This window comes from Panthera tigris, chromosome D4 (genome assembly GCF_018350195.1).
Source record: "Panthera tigris isolate Pti1 chromosome D4, P.tigris_Pti1_mat1.1, whole genome shotgun sequence".
Classification (NCBI taxonomy): domain Eukaryota; kingdom Metazoa; phylum Chordata; class Mammalia; order Carnivora; family Felidae; genus Panthera; species Panthera tigris.
Window position 1 is genome coordinate 50334289 of NC_056672.1, and position 24176 is coordinate 50358464.

Genomic DNA, 24176 nt, shown 5'->3' on the forward strand with positions numbered 1-24176 from the left:
AAAAAATGTTGATTAGGATGATGGTCAAGATGGACTAGGCTTTTTCCAAACATTGTTCTGTAAGCCAAGAAACTTAAATGGTTAGCCTTCTTCATAGAGTAAAAATATCTATGTAAAAAAAAAATCTAGGTAAAAGCAGTCAAAGTATATTCAGCGCAGCTTCCCAAAAAGGCATTCTCAGAAAATTTCCCTATTTAGAGCTCTCATAAAATGCCACTAGGGGCTTCATTCAGTTCCTACAACCTTCCTGGGGGTTACTATAAAGCCTAGTCATATCTTTTGACCCACAAGTTACTTCTCGGAATTTTTCCAAAGGAAAAATCATAGATGTGCACAAAGCTTGGATGTGATAAACCTATCTTGCTAAAAATAGATCAACCACAGAGCATCCATATAATGCAATTCTATAGAGACATTTTTAAAGCTTTAATATAATATCTGAAGATATGGAAATATTTATGGTTTAATTTTACACATACACAAGTAGATAATAAAATAGCACATCTAAAATTATCTCAATTTTCCTAAAAAATACACACACATGTTTGACTGAAAAGAAATAAACTCAAAAATTAACAATAATTAGGTGGTAAGATAGGGTAATTTCAAATGTCTTCTTTGGATCTCCTGAATTTTCGTAGTTTTACTTTCTACACTAAATACGTATTACTTGAGTAATTAGAATATAAAATGTTTTCCTCATTTTTTTCTCTTATAACATGAATATGAATACAGCCTTCCTACATGTGGAACTAAATAACCACTGAATTAGTAAGAAATAAATGAAAATAAATAAAGATCAATGGACATAAAGTTAACTTACTATATAGACTTGTTATGCTTAAATAAATTCCTCCCAGGAGATTCTCTACCAACCATCTCCAGTTTCTACTAGCTGATTCTTTTTCTGAAACAGTTCAATGATTCTTAGAAATCCAAATGAAAATCCCAGACAGACAAGGAAATAAAATGTGCAAAGGAAGCTGGCCTTGGCCGTGTGCAGAGAGGTGGAAACCATGAATATGAATGGATGGGGGTTTAAGACAAGGGGATAATGAAAGAGGAAAATACTATTCAGATGACAGCTGCGATCTCCCTCCCCTGACTGTCACTCCCTTCCCTCCCCCTCATCCCCCCCAGCCTTTATTCCCAGCTCCTAGGAAAGCTGTGGTGCTTGTAGCTTTCATGGTGTTCTCACCCTCCAAAAGCACAGAGGATAAAAGGCCACTGTGTTGAAAGCTTGTGCCTCATAGAGTAACAACAGTGCTAAAAGTGCTTAAGAATACGTGGTTACTTTTCATATCAATCACAGCCTTTGCCAAGCTACTCTCCAATCTACTGGGAGGTACAGGGTGAGCATTGTTTAATTGGCTTTGGGAATCTTATGAGCTGTGCTAGACCATTAATTAGAGGAGTTGCTAGAATAAGTGTGTGATGTGTGATGTCTGTGTTGGGAGGGGAAGGCTCGTTATGCTACAGGTTTGATAAAACATTTGCAAATGCATCTTTGGATAAACAAGAGAAAGTAGAAAAAAGTTAGAACTCACATCTTGGGAAAGGACCATTCAAGGCAGCAGTACCATAAGTCATCTTTCAGGTACTTAATCTCTTTGAATACAAATACCACTTAATAATGCCTAAATCATCTACTCTCAATGCCAGAGTTTTCCCATCTAGGCCAACAGAGAAAACTGATCTGTAGACCCTGTAGAATCAGGGTCTCATACACAAATGTGTTGAGCTGTCAGGCAGAGGAAGAGACAAATAGTACTGCGGCTCAGGTATTATTTAAAGGGGGCAGGTCCTCAGTGCTAGGAGCTGTTGCTGATGTGGGTATAAAACCTAGTACTGCTGGATTTTCTGATTTTTAAAGAGTAACTGGAAATCCTAATTTTTATGTGAAATCTCTGTGTTTCTAGAGGCTGACAACTAAAAAGAAAAATCGGTGCTTTCCATGAACAAATAAAACATCTCTGAGGCCCAAAATAGACTGCCAGCATGTAACCTCTGATTCAAAGAACAAGATCTTAACACAGGACTTTTAAAGTACATGCTACCAAATTATCTGTATATGCATCAATTACTATCTAGGAAGTGGACTAGAAAAGAATCATGAACTTAAATTCTAAACTGTCTGACCAATTTACCCTAATCCAAGTTCCTAAATTCATTAAGGGATATGTTTTCCTTCTCTTATTAAAATATGAATAGTGTAATAGAGTTTTATGTAATTTAAAGATTTTACTCAAGGACTTAAATAGGCAAATGCATTTATTTTTATACCTCAGAGCTAATGCTAATAATTTATTTCTTTTATGTATGAAAAGACTAAGGAACAAAGTAAAATCACATCTAAGCCAGAGGATGAGGCTAGAACCCAAAAACCCTGTCTCCTTATGATTCAACAGTCCAATAAGAACCTTCTTTAAAGGATGACTAAGGAGGCAAGCCTATTAACATGTTAGGTTCACGAAGCAAGTAATCATGTAAATGAATCATTATTCTAATAGGCACAGCAAGATGAACTCAGGATCCTTATTTAAAGCACATGGATAGGAAATGTGTCAGGTTAGGACATCTTCATCAGCCTAATAACTGGAATATTAATCATATCTAATCCAATGTACATTTTCAGTTGAGTCACTGCATCATTCACTGTCCAATTTAAGTTTCCTAGGACAGACACTTTAATATTTATTAATTTGCTTTCCACCCATGCCATTTCTCGTTAGAATGGCAACATCCGGTTTGTGAGGGAAATGAGTCATATTATGCCAGTATCCCACCTTCCAAGGGACAAGTTAAAGCAGGAAATGAATGGCTTTGTGTGTTTGTTTGTCAGTACAGGAAAACAGTGTATGCTAACACTGAAGGATCTTGAGGGCATAATGTTATTTGAGATATTGTTTACAACATTCAGAGCTGTCTTACATTGGATAGAATTATAATTTTGCCATTTTTACCTTGAACTGGTTCATAATTTACAGATATCTCGAAATATTTGTGAATTTTTCATCTGGAAATCAGCTTTTTAAGTAGTCTTATACAGACAGGTTCAACTTCGATTTCTGGCATTTACACCTACCTTAACTGTGTCCTGTTCTTAAATGTTGTGGCATACTTGACTAGACCTCAGAACTATTGAAAACTTCCAAATAATAATTGAAAAAAATCCCCCATTAACCAGAAATCCAGAACTGAGGTGCCAAAAAAGCCACTTTAATTGAGTCTGTTTGACCTTTAGTTTCTTTCTATGTCTCAAGTTCCCTCTACTGGGAAAATGGTGACTTTCTACCTGTAAGGTATCTTAGGGAAATGCAAAGTTGCTTTACCAAGCTGCCTTATTATGAAATTTATTGTTTCTTTTTGTTTTTTATTTTTATTTTCGAGAGAGAGAGAGAGAGAAAGAGAGAGAGCTGGGAGGTGCAGAGAGAGAGGGGGACAGGGGATCTGAAATGGGCTCCATGCTGACAGCACAGAGTCTGATGTGGGGCTCGAACTCATGAACTCTGAGATCACGACCAGAGCAGAAGTTGGACACTCAATTGACTGAGCCACCCAGGGGCCCCTATTATGCAATTTAAATTACAGAAAGCACAAACAGGTGTCCTTACCAAACAGATGAAGAGTCCTTGTTTAAAACTCTATAGCAATACGATCTAAAAAAAAATTTTTTTTAATGCTATTTATGAGATGAGGACTCCATGTTGAGCAAAGTAATATACTTACAGCAAGGGAAAATGTCAGAGAACTGATATTTTTGCTTTTTGCTTGACAAAAACAGATGTTGCTGGACAAAAGGACATTTAAAAAATCCTTGATGCTCTTTCAGGAATCTAACCCTATTTGTCCTTCACTCTTCTGCCACCAAGTTCAGCTCTCCTTATTTCTTCCAAATACATGCAATCCCTCTCCCTACTGATTAGGTAGGTCTTTGGTTTCTAGTCATCATTTGCTAAGCATAGCGCCATCAGCTCTATGGTCATACTTCATTACCTGCTATCAGAGCAAATTTGAAACCAAAGCAACCTTCATATCAACTGGTCCAGCCACATAGGACCTAGAACCGTGTTCATGGAGCCCTTGATCTGTGTCCCCTATGCACTAACAATACCAAAGAATATTTACACATTCCAATACCACTCTCTCTTCCTCATCCCAAACCCTCATTTTGGGATTTAATTTTCCTTCACTTTTTCCCTAAATTCTAGAGACTAGACAATTACCTCTTTTGCTTATCATCCTACATTCAACATGTTACCTCTAAATAACTCAAAAACTATAGCATGTCCCACAATGGGTTAAAGGTAAGCATTGGATATCATTTAAACAAACAAACAAAAACTCCCTTCAGCCACCTGAGGACTACTGGTGGACACTCCAGTCCTGAGATGGCCAAATACACATCAGCCTCCCTACACATCCACTCCTCCCCAGGTGCATGTCAGGGCAACCATCAGCCAGTCAGCCAGCGGCTCCTTCTGTCCTCAGCATCTTCCCTAACTCTGCTTCCCCAGGTGGCCACTCTGGATGGGTCAGACTTGGTTCTCCAGATGAGGAGGCCATGTCAGGTAGCCTCCAAACACTCAGTCCATCAGGATGTCAAATCTAAATGGTTACAGGCAGCGGCATCTTCAGTCTTTCTAAAGAGACTACCACATGAAGTGTGCACTAATCTTTTTTTCCCTGGCATCTAGCCTGGGCATTGGTATCAGCAATTCTAAAACATGCTGTCAGCCCTTCGTGACAAAGTTCTTTATTGCCCTGGTCATCTCCCTACTGACTTCAGAGATCTGCCAACCCTCCCTTTCTTTGGAGGGAGGGGCAGTCCTCAAAACCTGAAGCGTGAGCTGATCAGTCACTTCAGCGAATGAGAAGTACTGACCCCACTGTTTCCCAATTCAGGGACTAAAGAGCTTGGGTAACTAACCTGCAGTAAAGCTGATACATGTGTGGGGTCTAAGAACCAAAAGGAAAAAGGAGAACAGGGAAGGAGGGGCAGGGAGTGAAAAAAACTTCATCTCTTCTTTACAAGATATCTATATTTTACTACAGGAAAAATTGACTATGAATGTCAATCTCAGCAACTTTCAATTTCAAGTTTTTGTCATTTCCTTCCTCTGCTCCAATTCAGAGTCCAAGTGCCCTAAGAGGCCAAGACAAGACCAAGGCAGAAGACCTTCAACTCTTTTCACGTTTACAAGTTGTCTTAAGTGAAAATGCAAGCAGAGGCCAATGAGGCCCAGGGGGCCTTCACTCCGTTCTTTACCCTGGAAGAGGGTAAATCTGGGCTAGAAGGTGGTGGCCCTGCCTTCCTCCTTCAACCGTCTGTCAGTTCTCCAGTCTCTTCTTCTCACTTTGCCCCAGATTCTGAGTTGAGTAAGCCTTGCGAGAAATAGTGTTCAGGCCCCTGTAAAGTTTGGCTGTCTGATGGCACCAGAATCATAGGTGTGGTGGACCCTGTAATGTGCTGTGGCTCCCTTTAGGACTGAAGCATTCATTGCTGAGAGTGTTGGAGGCTGCCAGAGCCTCTGAGCTGAGTGTGTCCCCAGGAATTACACTTAGAGACTGCTACCTCTCTGGAGGGAACTTCTCTGCTGTGGCTTGGGCAGCCCACATCCAGTGACTGGCTGACAGACACAAAGACCCGACCTCCTTGCCTTAGTGTCATTCCAGCTCCAGAGCTGCCCCCATCCACCCCTCCTGCCTCAGAGTCTACCTCTCCCTCTGCCCAATTCTGCTGCCCTCATTTCCCTGCCAGGCGTTACCATAAGTAGTCTCCAGTGAGCCTCCTATGTGCAAATCTCAGCGTCTCAGAATCTGTTTCCCAGAGAACTAAACTGTGATCATCGGAAACGAGGCACAAATAGTGCTGCACTACCCTCTGCTCAACTTCAAATTCATATAGGGTTTGCTAACATCCCTAACTCTCGCAGCAGCCACATGCAGACTTTGGTATGCAGTGGATGCATGAGGGCATGGCTGCCCACCAGTCCAGTTATAACAAGTATACTGCAGGATTTGTGCCGTAACTTAAATACATGCAGCCCTCAGTTGTGCACAGTTCTGACAGGCATGCATTTCCATGACCGTGGTTTGGTTAAATAATATCAGTCCCACAACAACCAGGTTCAGATTTCAGTTACCACAGAATATCATATTAGTAAGCACGTGAAGTACAAGCTGGGCAGGTGACTCTTCAGTCCACAAATCAGTGTGCAAATAGCAGGTGCACATCACTCACCAGTGACCAGTTGCATCGCTTCTTTCAAAGTCCGTTGATGACTGGTCACTGCATATCTAAGCAGGGCAGCAAGAGCTGGAGTGATGTTTGGCCACTGCAGGGATGGGAAGGTGGAGGAAGGACAACCAGAAAGCAGGATCCACTTGGCCAGATAGTGGTAAGTGGCAGGCCTCCTGTCCAGTGTCAGGGTCTTAGAAGGGTACTGGGGTATATTAACCATCCTTCTTCAAACACAGGAAAGGTGAGACCATTATCAAACCCCATATATTAGTTTCCTGTGGCTGCAGTCACAAATTACCTAAGCATAAACTTAGTGGCTTACGACAACAAAAATGTATTAGTTTACAGCTTGTAGGTCAGAAGCCTAAAATGGGTGGCAGGGCTGTGTTCCTTCTGGAGGCTCTATGGGAGAATCCATTTCTTTGCCTTTTCCAGTTTCCAGAGGCTACCTACATTCCCTGACTCATGGGCCCACCTTCCTCCAACCTCTGCTTCGGCCCTTGCATCTTCTCAGACCCTCACCTGCCTCCTCCTTCTGATTACACTGGGCCCACCCTGATCCTCCAGGATAACAGCCCTATCTCAGTGTCTTTACGGTAACCACACGTGCAAAGTCCCTTTTGTCATGTAAGGTAAAATATTCACAGGTTCTAGAGATTTGAATGTGGACATTTGGGGGGGGGGCATTATTTTCCCTACCATCCCCCATCAGGTATTTCCATATGATTGTGCCCTCCTGGATAGTGACCCCCATTTGTCCACTGGACAGGCAAAGCTGCCTGCAAACATCTGTGTCTATACCTGGATCCCCTGAGAAAGGGCAAGAACAAAGAAATAATGTAGCCTGGTGTTCCTGATCCTAAATCAGCTTTGCCCAAAGGCTGCTCAAGCCTCTAGGTATATATTCTACATCAAAGAGTATCACTTTCCAGTACCTTTGGGGAGTACAGAATTCATACTCTCCTCCTTGCACACTCATAAATTCATGCTGGCATTTCAAAGGTCTTGAGGAGTCCTCCAGTAAAGAAACATACTTAGCTTGTTTAATCCTGAATTTTCTCAACTTACTTTTCACATCACATTTCATGGAACACTTCGGGAATGATGCACTAGATTGTCCTCGGACTCAGGCCAACACAATGGAAGCAGCTCCACCAGCAGTCTGCACGCCACTCCAGCTCGTCTTCAGAGCCAAACGCTGGAGGCCCTCCTGCCTTGAGGGAGTGGTTCTTGTCCTGCACCAGCCTTCAGGTGCACTTTGGCAAACTCAGGACCTACTTACTGACCCAAACACAAAGTATGTGAAGTGACATACTGTTCGGATGTCTCAGCTCTGCCTGGAGATTCATTTCCTGGAGAATTAAGTTTTGTTTTGTTTTTATTTCTTCTTCTCTTTTCCCTCTCTTTGACTCTGGCTCTCAAAATTGAATGGGAAAAAAATGAGCGGGAAATGGCGTGTCACCAAATACTCTTATGGGTTTTGCTTCCCTCCCTTACCTGTAAAGTCAAGTACTTGGGCAGATTGCCACATGAAAACTAAAACATTCTCTTCTCTCAGCAAATGGTTTCTATTGTCAAAACAGAAAAGACAGAGCATGTTCATCACCTTATTGCTGGTGTGTTCTGGGCTATAACCCTGGAACTCTACTGCACGGATCTTTAATTCACTGTGGTCTTTCTCAGGAATCGCCAGAAGTTTGGGAGATACCACAGAATCTCAGAGTCAGAAGGAAACTCAGGGATCATGCATTTGATTTTCTTCTGGAATCCTGGAATCTTCCTTCAACATCTCTATTAAGAGGCTCTTCATTTATGTTTCACACATTTTACAACTGTCACCTACCTTTCAGCTACTACTCATCTGAACAAATGCACTGTAATAGAGGGTTCCAGCCCACACCAGACTACGTGTCCCCTCTGCATGTCCAAGATGACCTCTCTCATCTATCTACATCTTCCATAGTAATAATAATAAAATTTACTGAATGCTAACCACAGGGTAGGCACTATGCCAGCCCTTTTAATTAGGTCATCTGACCACAGTCTTATGATGTAATATTGCTACTTGATAGACAAACAAAACACAAAACTATTTACTGAGGTTTTTGCTGCATTTACTGATATTATTTACTGAGTGTTTTCCACATTTCAGTCGCTTAAAGACCTAAGCACTTTACATTTGTATCATCATGTCTATGAATCGGCGTTAAGGTTTATCTTTTGCAGATAAAGAAACTGAAGCTTCCACCAGGTAAGACATTCACCCATGGTCACACAGCCAGTGAGAGGCAGAACTGGGATCCAAACCTACAAGTATCTTCTGCTTATCCTTCACTGCCTCCTTCTCCCTCTTGTCTTTCCAGCCAGAGGGGTTCTCTGTAAGTCTGTGAATTCACAGAGCACTTACTCAGCATCCCAGTCTTGTCACTTGTCATATTCTGCACGGTGTTTAGTTTCTCCTCACTGGACATGTCTTCTACTACTTGGCATTCTTTAGCATGCTGCTCATAACACAGGCTCTATAAACATAAACTGCTTTAGAATAAGTCAGCTTACAGCAACCAGGACTGGAAAAACAAATAAACAAAGTTTTTTGATGAAGAGTTTCCAGGTCTCAGTTGATTCCTTCGTTGTTTTAGGAAGCAGCTATGCAGAGGCGTTCAGTATGAGGGATTAAAGTAAATACTTTGTCCCGTGGCTCTTGTTTTGACAGCGACCATGGAAGCAGATGATCGTTAGGCTGAGTCCCCCCAGATCTACTGGTGAGGTTGAAAGCATCTGTGAGTCAGAGTTGAATCTCCAGCTTCTAGAACATCTGACACATAGTAGGCACTCAACAAATATCTTTTGAATAACAACCAGTTACAAAGTCATGTGCTACAGATTCAGCATTTATAAATGATAATCTCCTTGGGAACGTAAGCTGGTGCAGCCACTCTGGAAAACACTATGGAGGTTCCTAAAAAAACTAAAAATAGAACTACCCTACAACCCAGAAATTGCACCACTAGGTATTTATACAAGGGATACAGGTGTGCTGTTTCGAAGGGACACATGCACCCCCATATTTATAGCAGCACTATCAACAATAGCCAAAGTATGGAAAGAGCCTAACTGTCCATTGATGGATGAATGGATAAAGAAGATGTGGTGTATATATACAATGGAGTATTTCTCGGCAATCAAAAAGAATGAAATCTTGCCATTTGCAACTACGTGGATGGAACTGGAGGGTATTATGTTAAGTGAAATTAGTCTGTCAGAGAAAGACAAATATCATATGACTTCACTCATATAAGGACTTTAAGAGACAAAACAGATGAACATAAGGGAAGGGAAACAAAAATAATATAAAAACAGGGAGGGGGACAAAACAGAAGAGACTCATAAATATGGAGAACAAACAGAGGGTTACTGGAGGGGTGTGGGAGGGGGGATGGGCTAAATGGGTAAGGGGCACTAAGGAATCTATTCCTGAAATCATTGTTGCACTATATGCTAACTAATTTGGATGTAAATTTAAAAAAATAAAATAAAAAATAAAATAAAATGAGCTTAAAAAAAAGGAATGATAATCTCCTTTCACCTCTGAAGTGATTCTTAGAAATCATTCATCCAGAACATGATAATACTCAAGACATTTATTTTCACTTAAATAATAGTATAACTTCAATAATACAAATAAAAAAATAAGTTTAAGAAAAACTGTAAAATGAAATCTTACAGAGTCTCTTGGTGATAAAGTAAAATGCTGTTTGCAAACTTAGTAACAGTATGCTTGATGTACGATTAGTGCCCAGTGTAGTATTAGCTGTGAATGATACTGAAGGACCTTCCACATGTTGGTCCCCATGGGAAATAAGTGCTATGGGTTCTGATTTTTAAAGAAGGCTAATGACAGTATCTTTCTACCAAAATATATTTCTTGTATGGAAAGGATGCTTTTTTTTTAAAGCCATCAAATTAATAATGTCTCTTATTTGCATAACCTTAAAAAAAAAGGCCAAAACTCTTACTTCGACAGTACTTCTGCTCTTCAGTAAAAAAGAAAATAACCCTATTAGAAAGCTGCTTATGGCTTTGAGAACTCCAGTTCTCTTCAAATGGATTGCAGAAAATCTTTACTGAGTATCTACAATGTGTGTCACTCATCCTGCCAGCCCAACTCCTCCTCCCGTTCATACCACTGCCAACACATTTTGACTGCTGGTCTATTTCTCCAATTATATCAGCAGCATGGCAGAGATGGGCTAGCTGTTGATCACTATAGTCCCTCCTCTTCCTGGGCACACAGCTGGGCTAAATTTTCTGGCGTCCCTCGCACTCAGCTGGGATCATGACTATGTGACTAAGTTCCCACCGACAGGATGTGGCTGGAAGTAATATGTGCCCCTCGAAGACTGGCTCATACAATGCCCCCCTGCACACCCCTCTGGCTCTTGCCATTTTGTCCCAGTTTGATAAAGATAAGCCGTGAAACCTTGAAAGCTACATCGAGGGGCGCCTGGGTGGCTCAGTCGGTTAAGCGTCCGACTTCAGCTCAGGTCATGATCTCACGGTCTGTGAGTTCGAGCCCCGCGTCAGGCTCTGTGCCGACAGCTCAGAGCCTGGAGCCTGTTTCAGATTCTGTGTCTCCCTCTCTCTCTGCCCCTCCCCTGTTCATGCTCTGTCTCTCTCTGTCTCAAAAATAAATAAACGTTAAAAAAAAAAAAAAAAAAAGAAAGCTACATCGAAGATGGCAGAGTCACAGGATAAGGGTTTCTGTGTCCCTGACCACTGCTTGGAAAAAAGCCAACCATTGCTCAAGTACCTCTGTTCTAAGCTTTACATGAGAAAAAATGCTTCTGCCATGTTTGATCCATTCTTCATTCTTTGGACGTGTTTGTTAAAGTAGCTAGCATCTGGAAGGCCTGAGATTTTTGCAAAACTATGAAATACTGATAGATTATTTATAAAATAGTGAATACAATCATTGTATGCCAAATCAGACACTGGCTCATAAAATAACTAAATAATATAGAACTAAGGTATCATTGCAGACAAAGTTCTACTGTAGATAAACCATCAAAGGTGCCATAAGTTTAAGAAAGATGTTGCTGAAAACCTTGAAATATAGAATGTTCATTTTTCAATTTTTCTGTGACACGAGAAAAGTCTGCTATGGCTTGATTTCAGTGACAAGAACATCTTGATCTAGCCTGTTAAGCACCAGTGTTTCAAAGGATAGCTTATGCCAGAGCATTCATGCACATAGACATTTCTGAGAATTAGACATTTCTGAGACCTTATTAAAAAACCAAACTGGTGAGAATTGTGGACAACTGGTGGAGTTGTGAGCCACAGGCTTTCATCTAGGTTTAGTAAATGACAGATTAGGACCGCTTTCTTACCTTCATTCAGAATCGTATGATTATATTCCGTTATGATTTGACCACAGATAGCAATCCACAGTTTAAACTGATCATAAAAACACATTACTTTATTTAAATGTCAAAATGCACAGGAATATATATTTGTTCTGTGTACACATAGGATATGTATCAGGAGACACTCTCAGACATTTAAGCCTAAAGTGAAACCTGAGAAACTGAAGCTTCAACCACAACCAAAGTCCAATTAACTAAATTATTTATTTTGTTGTTCTAAGTGTAAGGGACTTAACCTGGTTTAAGGCCATCAAGTTAAAGATGTAATGCCAAAGAGGATTACTTACTGTTTATCAAAAAACTGTCCCACTAATTCAGTAAAGACCGTATAAGCAATGGGTAATCAATGGCACTTTTGGAAAACTGCCTTTGGTGATCACAGATATTTGCCTGGGCCCCAGTGTATCCCAAGTAACTGACTAAAAACATCTCTCAAATCAGTCTGATTCCTCCATCTCCACTGCCCCTACTTTTATCTAGGCCACTACAGTTCTTACCTAACATGCCAGAAATCTACTCTCAACCTGGCTTCCTTGCTTCCGCTCTTGCCTATTCTCCAAATGGTACCCCCACCCCCCTGCCCACCAAGGGGTGCCCAAAGCAGTGTCTTTAAAGCACATATCACATTACACCACTCTCTGGCTTAAAATGATTTCATGGGTCTTCACTGGTCTTAGAATGGAATTGGAACTCCCACCTGGCCTGCCATGCCATATTCCAATCCAAATCTATCATTGTACCAATCTCCCCCTTCCCTTCACTCCAACCCAACTAATCTCCTTTGTGTTCCTTGAATATCCCACATTCTTTTCAGGGATTTTGAACTTCTAGTTTTCTCTGCCTGAAATGTTCTCCTTCTAGCTCTTTACATTGCTGACTTCAAGTCTCAGTTCAGCCATCACCTCCCCCAATCACCCTCTCTCTTGCCCCACTAATTTCCTTCATAGCACTTAATAACACTCTATAATTTTATTCTCTATTGTCTGGAAATTTAGACACTCTATGAGGATGTGAACTTCACTTTTTTTATTTTTTATTACCTTGTTTCAGGTATCACACCCTCAGAGATGGAGGTTGAATGGATGAAATGCACAGGGAATGGATAATTTCAGCATTCTTTGTCCCAGTGACCGTCCATGGCAAATTGTAGTATCACATGTGTCGATAAGTGTTCCTGTCCTGTCCCGGCAGGGATAGCTATAAAGTAATCCCAATTTCTGCTCTCCTAGGAATATAAAGATGTTTTAGTTCTGGGGCCAACCATACAGCCCTTTCCACACAGTGAGTCTTACTGTTAAATGAAAAATGCCCAAGTGTGCAAAACTGATCATCCCAAGAGGGTATGTCTTAATATTTCATTATCTATGACATCGCACAAGGCTATCCTGGCTTTGAATTTTAAGCTATCTAACCTATGAAGAAGCTCTTTCAGGAGAAACAAGAGTCATTTCAACACAGAGTAAACTACCAGCCACTTCCTTGGATTCCCACATCTAGGGCCATCACCCTTAGAGTTTGTTGTATAGCAAATCAAACCCACGTCTATGTGGAAATCCAGTGCACACTTCACTTTGGTTTATGGCACTGGGTCAATCTGACAGAATAGCTTGTTTTCCCAGTTCTGACTAACTGGAGGAGAGTCATGCCTACAAATCGGTTTTCCAGACGTTCCTCTTTACATATAATAGGAAATGCAGGATTGGATCCGGGCAGGAGCTCTGGAAATGTCAGGGCAGTCTCTCCACACTGAACAAACGTCCCCGAGAGTGCCAACATTCTCAAGTGAACAACTTTTCCCCATTTTGAGCCATGGTGAAGACATGCTATCCCAATCCAGCTGAACTAAAGAAATCCATTCTGTAACTCAACATGAGAAAACTCATTAAGTCCCTATGGAATGCCTGCCAAGAAACTTCACACTAGCAATGTGACATCTGCCTACACATAGGGAGGTTACAAGAATCACCCTTGCAACGCATGTGGTGGTAGTTACTCCTGTAAGGAGGTTGCTGGGGTCTTTACCAAAGAAATTCCATAGTGGTCACTTCTTGAAAGCCCATGGGAGAAATTCCCCCCAGGACTCAGTACCAAGAAAAGCTTTGTTTCTTCTGAGGATTTAGCTTTGCTGATGGTTTTATCTTTTGGTTTACTTTAACAGATAACATTTCCTCTTTGCTTCTAGAAAGCCCAAGGAAGATTTGCAACCCTCTGCACTAATGACATTGGAGATCATGACATGCATTCTTATGTTCCTCTTGTTTTCTTACACATGTTTTCCCTCAACTTTGATTTCTTTAAATACTTTTTATTCTCTTATATTATATATACATTTTTTTATAAGCTGCTTCAAATCCTTTTGGGAATGAAATAGGCTATTAATGCATAGATACACACAGTAGATTTTACACTAAACCTTTTTACAAACCTAGATCCTGTAAAAACACAATATGGCCTCAGATAGACCTGGGATTAAACCTGATTTTGTATATTTCTAGCTGTGTTATCTTGGGTAGGCCACTTAGTATTTCCAAGCTTCCATTTCCTCCTCTTTAAATTAAGGATAATAACATCTACATTGTATTGTGGCTGTGAGAAATAATGATAATTTATATAAACAGCTGATACTTAGCAACTGCTAAATAGTTTCTTCTATTATCAATAATAACTATGTAGATTGTTACCAGACAATACCTAAAGGCAATGTCTGGAAGACACAGGGACACAGACACATGGAGGATGTTATATAACTCTGCCGGCAGAGACTGGAGCGATGCATCAGCAAGACAACGAACACAAAGAATTACCAGCAATCACCAGAAACTGGAAGAGGTAAGAAAAGATTCTTCCCTAGAAGCTCTGCAGGGAAAATGGCCATGATGACATTTTTGATTTTAGACTTCTAGACTCCCAAACTGTGAGAGAATAAATCTGTTATTTTAAACCATGCTATTTGGGAAATTTTGTTATGGTAGTCTTGGGAAACAAATACATCTCTCAGCTTCTATAGCCCCAAATGGTAGAAGTGAAATTAACCAAACCAACTTCCAATCCAGCTGACATCTCCCAAAGTCTCGCAGACACATACTGGGCCACAGGATGTATTTCATGGAAGGCATATGCTAGAAGAGCATAAAGACTTTGACCTTAGGCTTAAATGAGTTAATTTCCCTCTCAAACCTTCAAATAGCTCATCTGTACAATGGGATTAGGTCGAGATCAATGATGGCAAATACATTATAATTGGGAATGGCTACCTGAGAGCACTGTGTTGAGAAGGATTATAAGGAGTCATCTGGGCAAAGAGGCAGAGACACTTTAACAGTCAAAATACTCCATCTTCATGCTCCCCATGCCTCTGTGACCATCCTTGTCAGTTTCCTCTTCCAGTGCCTACTCTTTAAACAGAGGTGATTCTTAGGATTCAGATAATGGCTCATACTTCTTTTCCCACCTTACATGTTCTCTTTAGACAAACCAACTAATTCCTAAGCTCTTAAGTGATCACTTATAGCTTCTGCTCATACTTTTAAATCTCTCTCTCCAGCCTGGATCAGTCTCCTATCCTCATTTAGTCCCACACATCCAAATGCTAGATGGACATGTCCATGTAGCTATCTCACGGACAACTCAAAGCAACTCATTTATAATAAAACTCACCAGTTGCTCCCCTAAGCTTGCTCTTCCTCTCATATACTATCTCTTAGTCAGCAGTACAACCATATACCTAGTAAGAAAACTGGGCTCTTTCCTGGACTATTTCCTCTTTCTTACCCCTTGATTCCCAATCAATCATCAAGACATCCCAATCTTACCTCCTAGATAATTCCCTTCTGTATTTACTATCACTGTACTAATTCAAAGTTCCATCAGTTCTTGCCTTTCAAGATTCCCCTCAGGTAACACTGCCTCCAGATACCTCTGCATCTGTGTTTTCTGCCCTCGAATCTCTGGAATCTGGCATTGTGTCTAACATGTAGGCAACAGATGATGATGAAGACAATGACCATGATGATGACAATGATGATAAGGATCATTTGTTTACCACTTGCTATGTACAAGGCACCATTCTCAGCAATTTTTATATCCACAGCCACGTTCTATGGTAGGTTCTCACCCCTATTTAGAGAAAAAGTACAGAAAGTTTAAGTGACTTTCTCAGAGTTACACAGTTCTACCAAGAGGATGCTAAACGGATCTGAAATTCAATTTAAATTAAAATACACTCATAAGGGGAAATAGTGAAACACATACCTATTTGTTCAATAAATTTTTATTGAACACACACTATGTGGTGAGCACTGGAGGCACAAATAAATGAATACATAAACACATTAACTACAGACATGGGGAAAATCTCTCAGGAAATTCATTCATTTCTCTAGACCAGAACTGACCCAGGATTCTGGGAAACGAGTTATTATCCATAGAATTCTAGGTAACTTTGAGAAATATTAGGGGTGGCAGACTGAACTCAGGGTTTCCTCCTCTAGTATCGCCTTCCCCACAGAGCTGAGAAGCCCTTGTGAAGTACCAGAAAAAGCTTCAGTTATGGTCTCCATTCCTGGCCTCACAGCAGTGCCAGCCTCCAGCCTCCTCAATCCCCTCTTCTTTGACTGCAAGAGGGCTGCTCCTCTCAGTCGAGGCAGAGAGAAGCAAGTTCTCTGCAAGCTGGTAAAGGCTTATTACTTTGACAGCGTTGGGTCAGAGGACCTATGTCAATCTGACTTTGCCAAGTAGCACTGTGACCTTGGGCAAGTCACTTCACCCGTCTGACCCCAGAAGCCTATCTCTAAGTGTCCTTCCAACCCTACATTCTATGATTTAGAGTATATACTTCAGAGCCTACTAAGGGCAGGGATCTTGGCAATAAGAGACCCTTCCCCTATCCCCCTTGGCTACACAGATTATTCCTGGACACTACCTGCAAAACCAAGCATTGCTCAGATACTAAAGAAATCCTAAAATTTGGGGTATGTGATTATTCTGTCAGTCTAAGAAAAGTCCACTTAAGTTTTCCCAAAATAATGCCTTTGTTATTCATAAATGTCAGGAAACCTATGACCACATGCAACCTGACAGCAAGTAAAAGAAGACCTTGTCCTCATCTCTGCAATGGCAATTGCTTTTTAAAATATCTATCCAAGACAAGATGACCTCTCTGTCCATCACATTACTCCACTCTTGCCGTTTCTTCCCAGACTACAGGCACTCTTGGATGTGGTCTGGGAAGAAATCCACATTTACCCAGTGAGTAAAGGGGAGGATTATTCTGGAAGGTGACAACTCTCATCTGAAATGTTTACTACCATCTTGGAAGTGAAAGCCCCATTAGGGTTTGAATGGACCAAGCGAAAAAAGGATACAGGTGGAAACTGTTCTGGTAATCCCAAAACTGAGGGTAGGTTTTATTGATGGTGAATACTTATTTACTTACACATTTATTTCACATGGTAAATTTCTTTTTATCAGGGATCATTTTGTAAGAGCTAAAATTGTTTCTGTGCAGAAGTTACTACATGCATCATCTACAGCTGGACTATAAAAGAGATCCAAGGATAAGTCTGTCCAAAGAGCCTCTTTAAGGGTGATATGATAAAAACAAAAAACAAAAACAAACAGAAAGAAAACAAACAAACAAAAAAAGCTATGGGGAGCATCCAATACAAAGAAGTGGCAATACTGGAGGAAAGAGGGGGAAGGAATGATCTTGAGCCTCTCAGCAGTTTTGCTTACATGGCAAACGAGCAAATCATAAGAAATCACAAGGCAGTATTTTGTTCAACAAACATTTAGTGTCTTTATGTAAGAGATGCCATGAATACAAGACTGAATAACTGCCTGGAGGGTTAGATATGTGAGTCACCCAAACGACTTAAAACTATGTGATCCCACTAGACTAGAGGTATGGCTGTGCTCGTGACCTAACCAGCCACGGGGAATCCCAGAAAAAGAAGCGGAGGTTTGAGTCGCTACCCACCATTCTGTGGACTTCTCAATTTTCCCAACACCCGACATTGTCCTCCCAAATCCCTAACTGAACCACCAAATGATTTCCCTGTCATTGAGACATGGCTTCATTCTTTTACTCATCCAACAAATAATTACTGAGTACCTACTTTGAGCCCGGCACTGTGAAAGGCACCAGGATCTGTTTGATCCAGGTCTAGTGACCCATTTATCCCGGGCCTCATATTCATGAAGGGTTTATAACATACATTTGTTAGATTATACAAGTGATATCAGATATATAGTGACAGATACACTTACAGGATTAAACTTCAAAGCACATTATAATTTTTATAATCTTGTTTTGGCAATTTTCAAAAATATATACAAGTCTCCCCATGGTGACATATCATCCATGGAAGTTATCCAGGTCTCTCTCAATCACCATGGGTCCCACTGGACATTCAAGAGAGGACTGCAAACAAGCCAGCTGTTACACTGTGCTCACAGAACTTGGTGCTTAGTGGGGAAACAGTTATCAAATAAGAACACACATCCAATGAATAACGAGTTATCCAGGGGAGGAGAGTGGCATGGCGTGAGGCTGCACTGGCAAGCAGAGTTTTCACTTTTAGCTGAAGCATTTGAATTTTTACTATAAAGACATATATAAAGACACATGCCATGTGCTACTTGTAGAGTCATTATAAATTTCTACATCAGGCACATCATGAAAAGAACAGCCAAGAAGGGGACTACAAGACCATGAGAGAGGCTGACCCCAATGTGGGAGGCACTGAGAATGAGCAAAACGCCAAGTTGGAGCTTCAGACTTGGTCTGGAGCTCAAACAGCTGCACACAACTTTGTGGTGACCATGGAGGAGGTGCTGCCAGGCATGGGTGCAAGGCTCCCCATCTCAGAGCTCTCTCCTGGGCTCAAGCACCTTCTGACCCCACAAATGGAACGAGCTTTCAGCTATTGTGTAACATGGATGATTGATATGTTACTCGCACCTTGGTTTGAAACTTGCCTTCTCATGGAGAGCAATAAATCTTACCAGAAAATACTAAATGCCCCTGAGCTGAATCACAGCAATCCTGTCTAGACTGAAATGTCTCATCTTCATTTGTCAAGCAAATTGTGTCTTGACCATTATTGTGCACCTGGTAAGCCCCATTGGCTTATACAGTTCCATCAGCAACAGGGCAGCCCCTGCTAAACAGCTTTCTCTCTGAGGAAAGCCTGGCCACATACAAATGATCTCAAGGCATGCTAGAGAAATAAGAGCAAATATCATGGAAACATCATTAGGTATATCAACACACTGACTGCTGATGGTAGATGGAACAGTCCAATTCTGTACCAGACAAATTTGGGGAAAAATGTTTCCTTACACTGTTCTTTTATATTTTCCTGATGATATTTTGAGATATACTCACATGGCATGGCTCTTATAAAACAGACACAAGACCAATGACTGATCATCCAATAATGCTTCTGATCAGAGCAATTGTGTGTGTTTGTGTGTGTGTGTGTGTGTATGCATGAATGCACACATGCAATACTTTCTTAGTGTGGCAGGTGCCTCTTTGGAGCATGCAGTTTTTAGGGCTGTGTATACAAGTAAAGTCAGCACAGAGTAATGCAACTGAATGTACCTCTGCACGAGGTAGAGAGCTAGCTAAGGAAAAGTTTCCTAGAATGGGTTTCATGTCTTAGTTCTACTCTAAGACCTCACTGGGAATCTGTATGGTAGAGAGGGTTACTAGGTAAAATATGGGGCACCTAGTTAAATTTGAATTTGGGGTAAACAATGAGTGATTGTTTTTTAGTATAGGTACTTTCTAAATATTGCACGGGTGTTATTTTTATTTGCAAAATCAGGTGACCCTGACAGCTGAAGAGGGGAAGACATGCATGTCAATCACCTTTGTCATGAATATTGTCACCGTCAGCATCAGTTAACATTTACAGCACATGGGGATGAGGTCCATGCTATAGGGAAGACCTATGAATTACTCCTGCTGCCTAAAAGACTCAGAATGTACCTACTTCTTCAATTGTGGCCTCCTTGAGATCATGGGCTATACCTTACTGCTCCATCTTTAAGACCAGGCCTGGTGACTGGCATGTGGTACTAGCTAACAATACAGTTTTGAATAAATGAGGATATGGTATGGAACGGTTATAAAAGGAAGAAATACGGGGTGAGCAGGATAAAATGACAAAACTGTACATGGCAGAAAATACAGGGAACCTCCAAATCTGCAGCCACCTCCATCACCTATGAGAAGAACCTCTTAGCAGAGCAATTCAATTGAACAGTCTCTTAGCTTGGTCAGTAAGACTGAACTGTCTCGAATAAGTGCAAAATAGTCTAGGCATTCTGAGTGGGTAGGGGAGGGGGAGTATGCAAAGCTGGGAAATCAACACTTATACAATTATCCATTTTAAAACATTTTTTTAAATGTTTATTTTTGACAGAAAGAGCATGAGCAGGAGAAGGGGAGAGGGAGAGGGAGACACAGAATCTGAAGCAGGCTCCAGGCTCTGAGCTGCCAGCTCAGAGCTCGACGCGGGGCTCAAATCCATGGACACCTCATGACATGAGCCAAGTCAGACATTTAACCAACTGAGCCACCCAGGAGCCCCTACAATTATCCATTTTAAAAAGCCATAATGAAGGGGACAAAGCACAGTAAAAGCCCATAAGAGGGACAAGCAGTTCTGTCTGGGACAGTGTAACAAGTTTTAGGTAGAAGAAGTTACGTGAAATACATAAGCAGGTATGATCCTCAGAAGTGCTTTGTACTTTATAGACTCTGTATGTATGTTTAATCACAAATATATGTAATATATAAGCATACATACTATTATTCAAAAGTTGCAAGAATAGTACATTGAACTCCCACATACTCTATATTATTCTATGTAACTGGAACTGAATCTTCAGGCAAATTCATATTTCCTTTGGAAGTACCCTAGAATGGAGATGTTTAAATAAATAAAGTAGTACATACTGATCACATTGCAAATACATAACAATTTTTCTTTTTTAATGTATGTTGTTTTAAAATTTATTTTACCTTATTAAATAAGAAATACTTGCTGACTACAGAAAACTAAAAAACAAAAAAAACAAGGTCATTTAAAAAATGCAAAAAATAAAAATCACTGAAAATAAAAATTATTTTTCTAGTCATAGAAAACATTTGTAGCATATACACTTCTAGATTTTTTCTGCACATATATGCATATTAGGTATTTAACAAATATGCTATCAGATTCTATATACTACCATGTTAACTTGGTTTTAAGCTACAAAGTAAATTTATCCAAGTGACCAAATATTTAATGCTTGCACAGAAATTTTCTACTGATGAATTACTTAACCAACTACCTACTGCTACACAAATTGTTTTCAGTTTTTTAATGTGATAAACTTCCTGACAGCTAAGTCTTTAAAGATGTCCATCATTATTTCTTGGGGATGAATTCCCAGAGGGAGAACGTCTGAGTCAAACATTAGACACATTTTAAGGCTTTTGATGCATATCATCATTTTGCTCTCTAGGAAGATTGTGTCAACTTATAGTGTTATAATTATAAAATATAAAAGGGCTCATTTTCCAAATTATTTTTCCAAGTTAGTCACCTCATAAAATCTGTGAAATCAGAATTTGGAGAGAGCACATGTAGAGTAATATAAGTAGCAAGTTTTCTTCTCAGAGGAAACCTGTCCAAAAAGCCATGATTTAAAAAAATCCCACTTGTCCACAGTTTGCCTTTGGTCCAACCAACTGGTTTAGATAAGAACTTTTAAAGTTAAGTTTCTAAAGTCTGTCATATTTGTGGAACTGTGTCTGCTTACTATTCTAAAATGACTTTATCAAAAACGAATATATTTCTTTTTTAAGGTGATAATTAAGCCAGCCTTGTTTAATGACATCCCATTCACTTTCCTGGACAAAGGAATGCATTTGCCTTCCTTTTTCCATAACCATAAGAAGGTTATTTTTGGTCAAATAAAGTGAAAACCATAAATGGTGGATAGCTATCATTTTCCCGGTAATAGTGGTCCAGATGTGAAGTACCTCCTCAGGGAAAAGCAAACAGGAACAAACAAAAACCTTCCCAGCATCCAGAACCTCCAAATAAGAAGAAAAGATAGCCAAGCAGAAGTTTTAAAATGCTGCCTAAACCATACCTAAAAAAGGAAAATGCATGACACTACAAGAGAAAAGCTAATGAAGCAGAAAAATACTTCCCACTATACAACTCCCTAGAGGACTATGACAGGTATCAGAGGTGTGTGAAATGTTTGACAGCCATGGGAAGCACTGGTTTGGGTTTAACTAAAGGAAAGGATAGTTGGAGAGTGCCAACATTTTCTACTGACAAAAGAAAACCAAGCCAGCTTTCTCTTCTGTTAAGTTCCATGCTCAGTTGACCAACTCTGTTTTCATCTTTTCTGAGACCCATGAAAATAGAGTAAAAAGAGAAAATATCCAAATATAGAAGCTGAATTTAACAAGATTAGAAAAACCTAAACTATGTTATGTTCTGGTAGACTTGCAATCAAATAATTACAGTCATTTGGTCAATGTCTGATTAGTTCAATGAGAGAAGATGTTTGGCTATATGGCCAGATACCAAAAAACAAAACAAAACAAAACAAAATCATTTTTTTAAAGGATCACTCCCTCTACGTAATAATCAATCGTGTTATGACAATTTTGTAATACTGGGATGGGTCATCCAAGCAACTAAGGAAATGGTAACGCTTTGCTCACTTTAAAGAAAAAAAAAAAAATCAGCATTTCCAAAGTTGGCATAGTCACACAAAGTCAAAACAAGACTCAGAGGCAAAGGAAAGGGGCCGAAACCCTGAGAACCATAAAATGACGAATGAGAAAACTCCTCCCCATGGAAGATATTCAGGTATATAAAAGGCACATGATGGAACACTTAAGACCTAAAGCATCACTGTCAATCTTGAGTCTGGATGTTTAGCTTAGGAAGAAAAAAAAAAAAAAATGAACACTAAGCCTGATGTGATTCAAAAGTGTTTGTGGCCTGCATGCCTTGTAGGTCTGTTCATCCCTGGCGCCCTCTCTCTGCACTGTAACTTGCTGCATCTTCACCTGAGGGAAGTCACCTGGCAAAATCTGAGACTTCTGAACAGCATGAGCAATTCATTTCCTGTAGAGTGCCTAAGAGAAACCAGAGCTTTTGAGTTGCCCCAAGACATCCAATCACACACCCCACCTGGGAAAAGGTACCTCAAGGAGGCCTTCTATGAAATGTCCACACAGGCCTTCAACATCTTCAGAGAGTCCACCACCAAATCCACTTGGAAAAAGAAATACCTGAAACAAATCCAAATCAGACTTGATTGGCAGATGCACCACTTGGAAAAATGCTTCGAGGAAGAGGAGAAAGGGAAGGAAGACTCGAAACAGATGGAAGAGGATGGGATGGACTTCTCAGGAGCTATGGTCTCCCAGGTGAGCAGCCTAGAACTGAGGAGATATTTCTATAGGATGTACAACTTCCTGAAAGATAAGAAATACAGTCACTGTGCCTGGGAGATCATCCGAGTGGAACTCAGAAGATGTTTCTACTACTTCTATAAATTAACACTACTACTCAGGAAGAAATAAGGTATATTCTTAGAATTAAAATTCCATTTCTCTCCAACAGCTCCTTCTCTTTCATCTTCTTTTTAAGAATTATTGGGATATTCTCCATTGGAGTGGCGGTGATTTATGCAAGGTTTAGAGTCTCTAAAGTTGGCCTTGAGACATCAGCTACCTTTCCAAAAGAGGTGATGCCAACCATCCCCTGGGTACCCTGAATCTTGTTAGAAAGTTCCGAAGTCAGTTCTAAAGGAATGAGATTCTCTTCATGTTCTTCTACTGTTTTCTTCCCCATTCCTTGTGCCATTTTGTACTCGCTTTGCTCTACTACCTTTGAACTTCACCCAGCCAATGGCTAGAGGATGTAGCCCAGAGAATGTTGCAGAATGTAACACCTCAATGACTTAATCCTCCTGCTGCCAAGGCTGTTTATTCTATGAAAATTTAGCTTGTTAAAGGAGCTTACACAAGCTATCATAAAGTTAAAACCCTCCCTGTCTCCCCCTGTCCTCAACAAAAAAATGAAAAAAAAAAAAAGTTGAAATTCATGGCCTATTTGCTTCTCAGTTTGGTTTGTTTGAAATGATACAAAGACTTTATTATTTTAAGAGAATAAAGACCCCCAATGATATTAGATGGTTGAACTGGATGGCCATTAAGCTCTCTCATTCAACCTTTGAGAGCCAATGATTGACTCTTGCTGCATATTATTTGATTTGGAAGGCACAGAAAATGTTGCAGAAAAGTACAGTATCTGCCTTTCATTGTTTTTCTGTTTTTTAATGCCTGAGATAAATTACCTACAGTCATACTTCGCATTGATTTTCACATTGAATTTTCCCAATTAGAACGCCACTTTCTGCCTGTTAAGTAAACTAGTTATAATAACACACGACACTTTACTATAGTTTATTTTTTT

At 40.2% G+C, this 24176-nt stretch overlaps 2 protein-coding genes across 4 annotated transcripts in view; one reads left to right on the forward strand and one right to left on the reverse strand.

The window, feature by feature from the left end:
• The window catches only part of MOB3B (MOB kinase activator 3B), a 198540-nt gene that overhangs the window by 170605 nt on the left and 3759 nt on the right, over positions 1-24176 (reverse strand). For 2 of the 3 annotated variants that reach the window (XM_042964048.1, XM_042964047.1), the window contains exons 2-3: positions 22901-22987; positions 12711-12895 (exon numbers count right to left, since the gene is read on the reverse strand). The gene's annotated coding sequence lies outside the window, so the exon portion shown is untranslated. Of the gene's footprint in view, positions 1-12710; positions 12896-14924; positions 15066-15482; positions 15765-22900; positions 22988-24176 lie in introns of those variants that run through there. The other variant, XM_042964046.1, reaches the window with a different exon arrangement.
• On the forward strand, positions 22571-23281 carry IFNK (interferon kappa). The gene has a single exon (XM_007076598.2). The coding sequence runs from the start codon at positions 22655-22657 to the stop codon at positions 23279-23281; it is 627 nt and encodes a 208-aa protein (XP_007076660.1). The 5' UTR covers positions 22571-22654.

Excerpts from the sequence above, each read along its gene's own strand:
- IFNK (XM_007076598.2), top strand. The coding sequence starts at position 22,655 with ATGAACACTAAGCCTGATGTGATTCAAAAGTGTTTGTGGCCTGCATGC.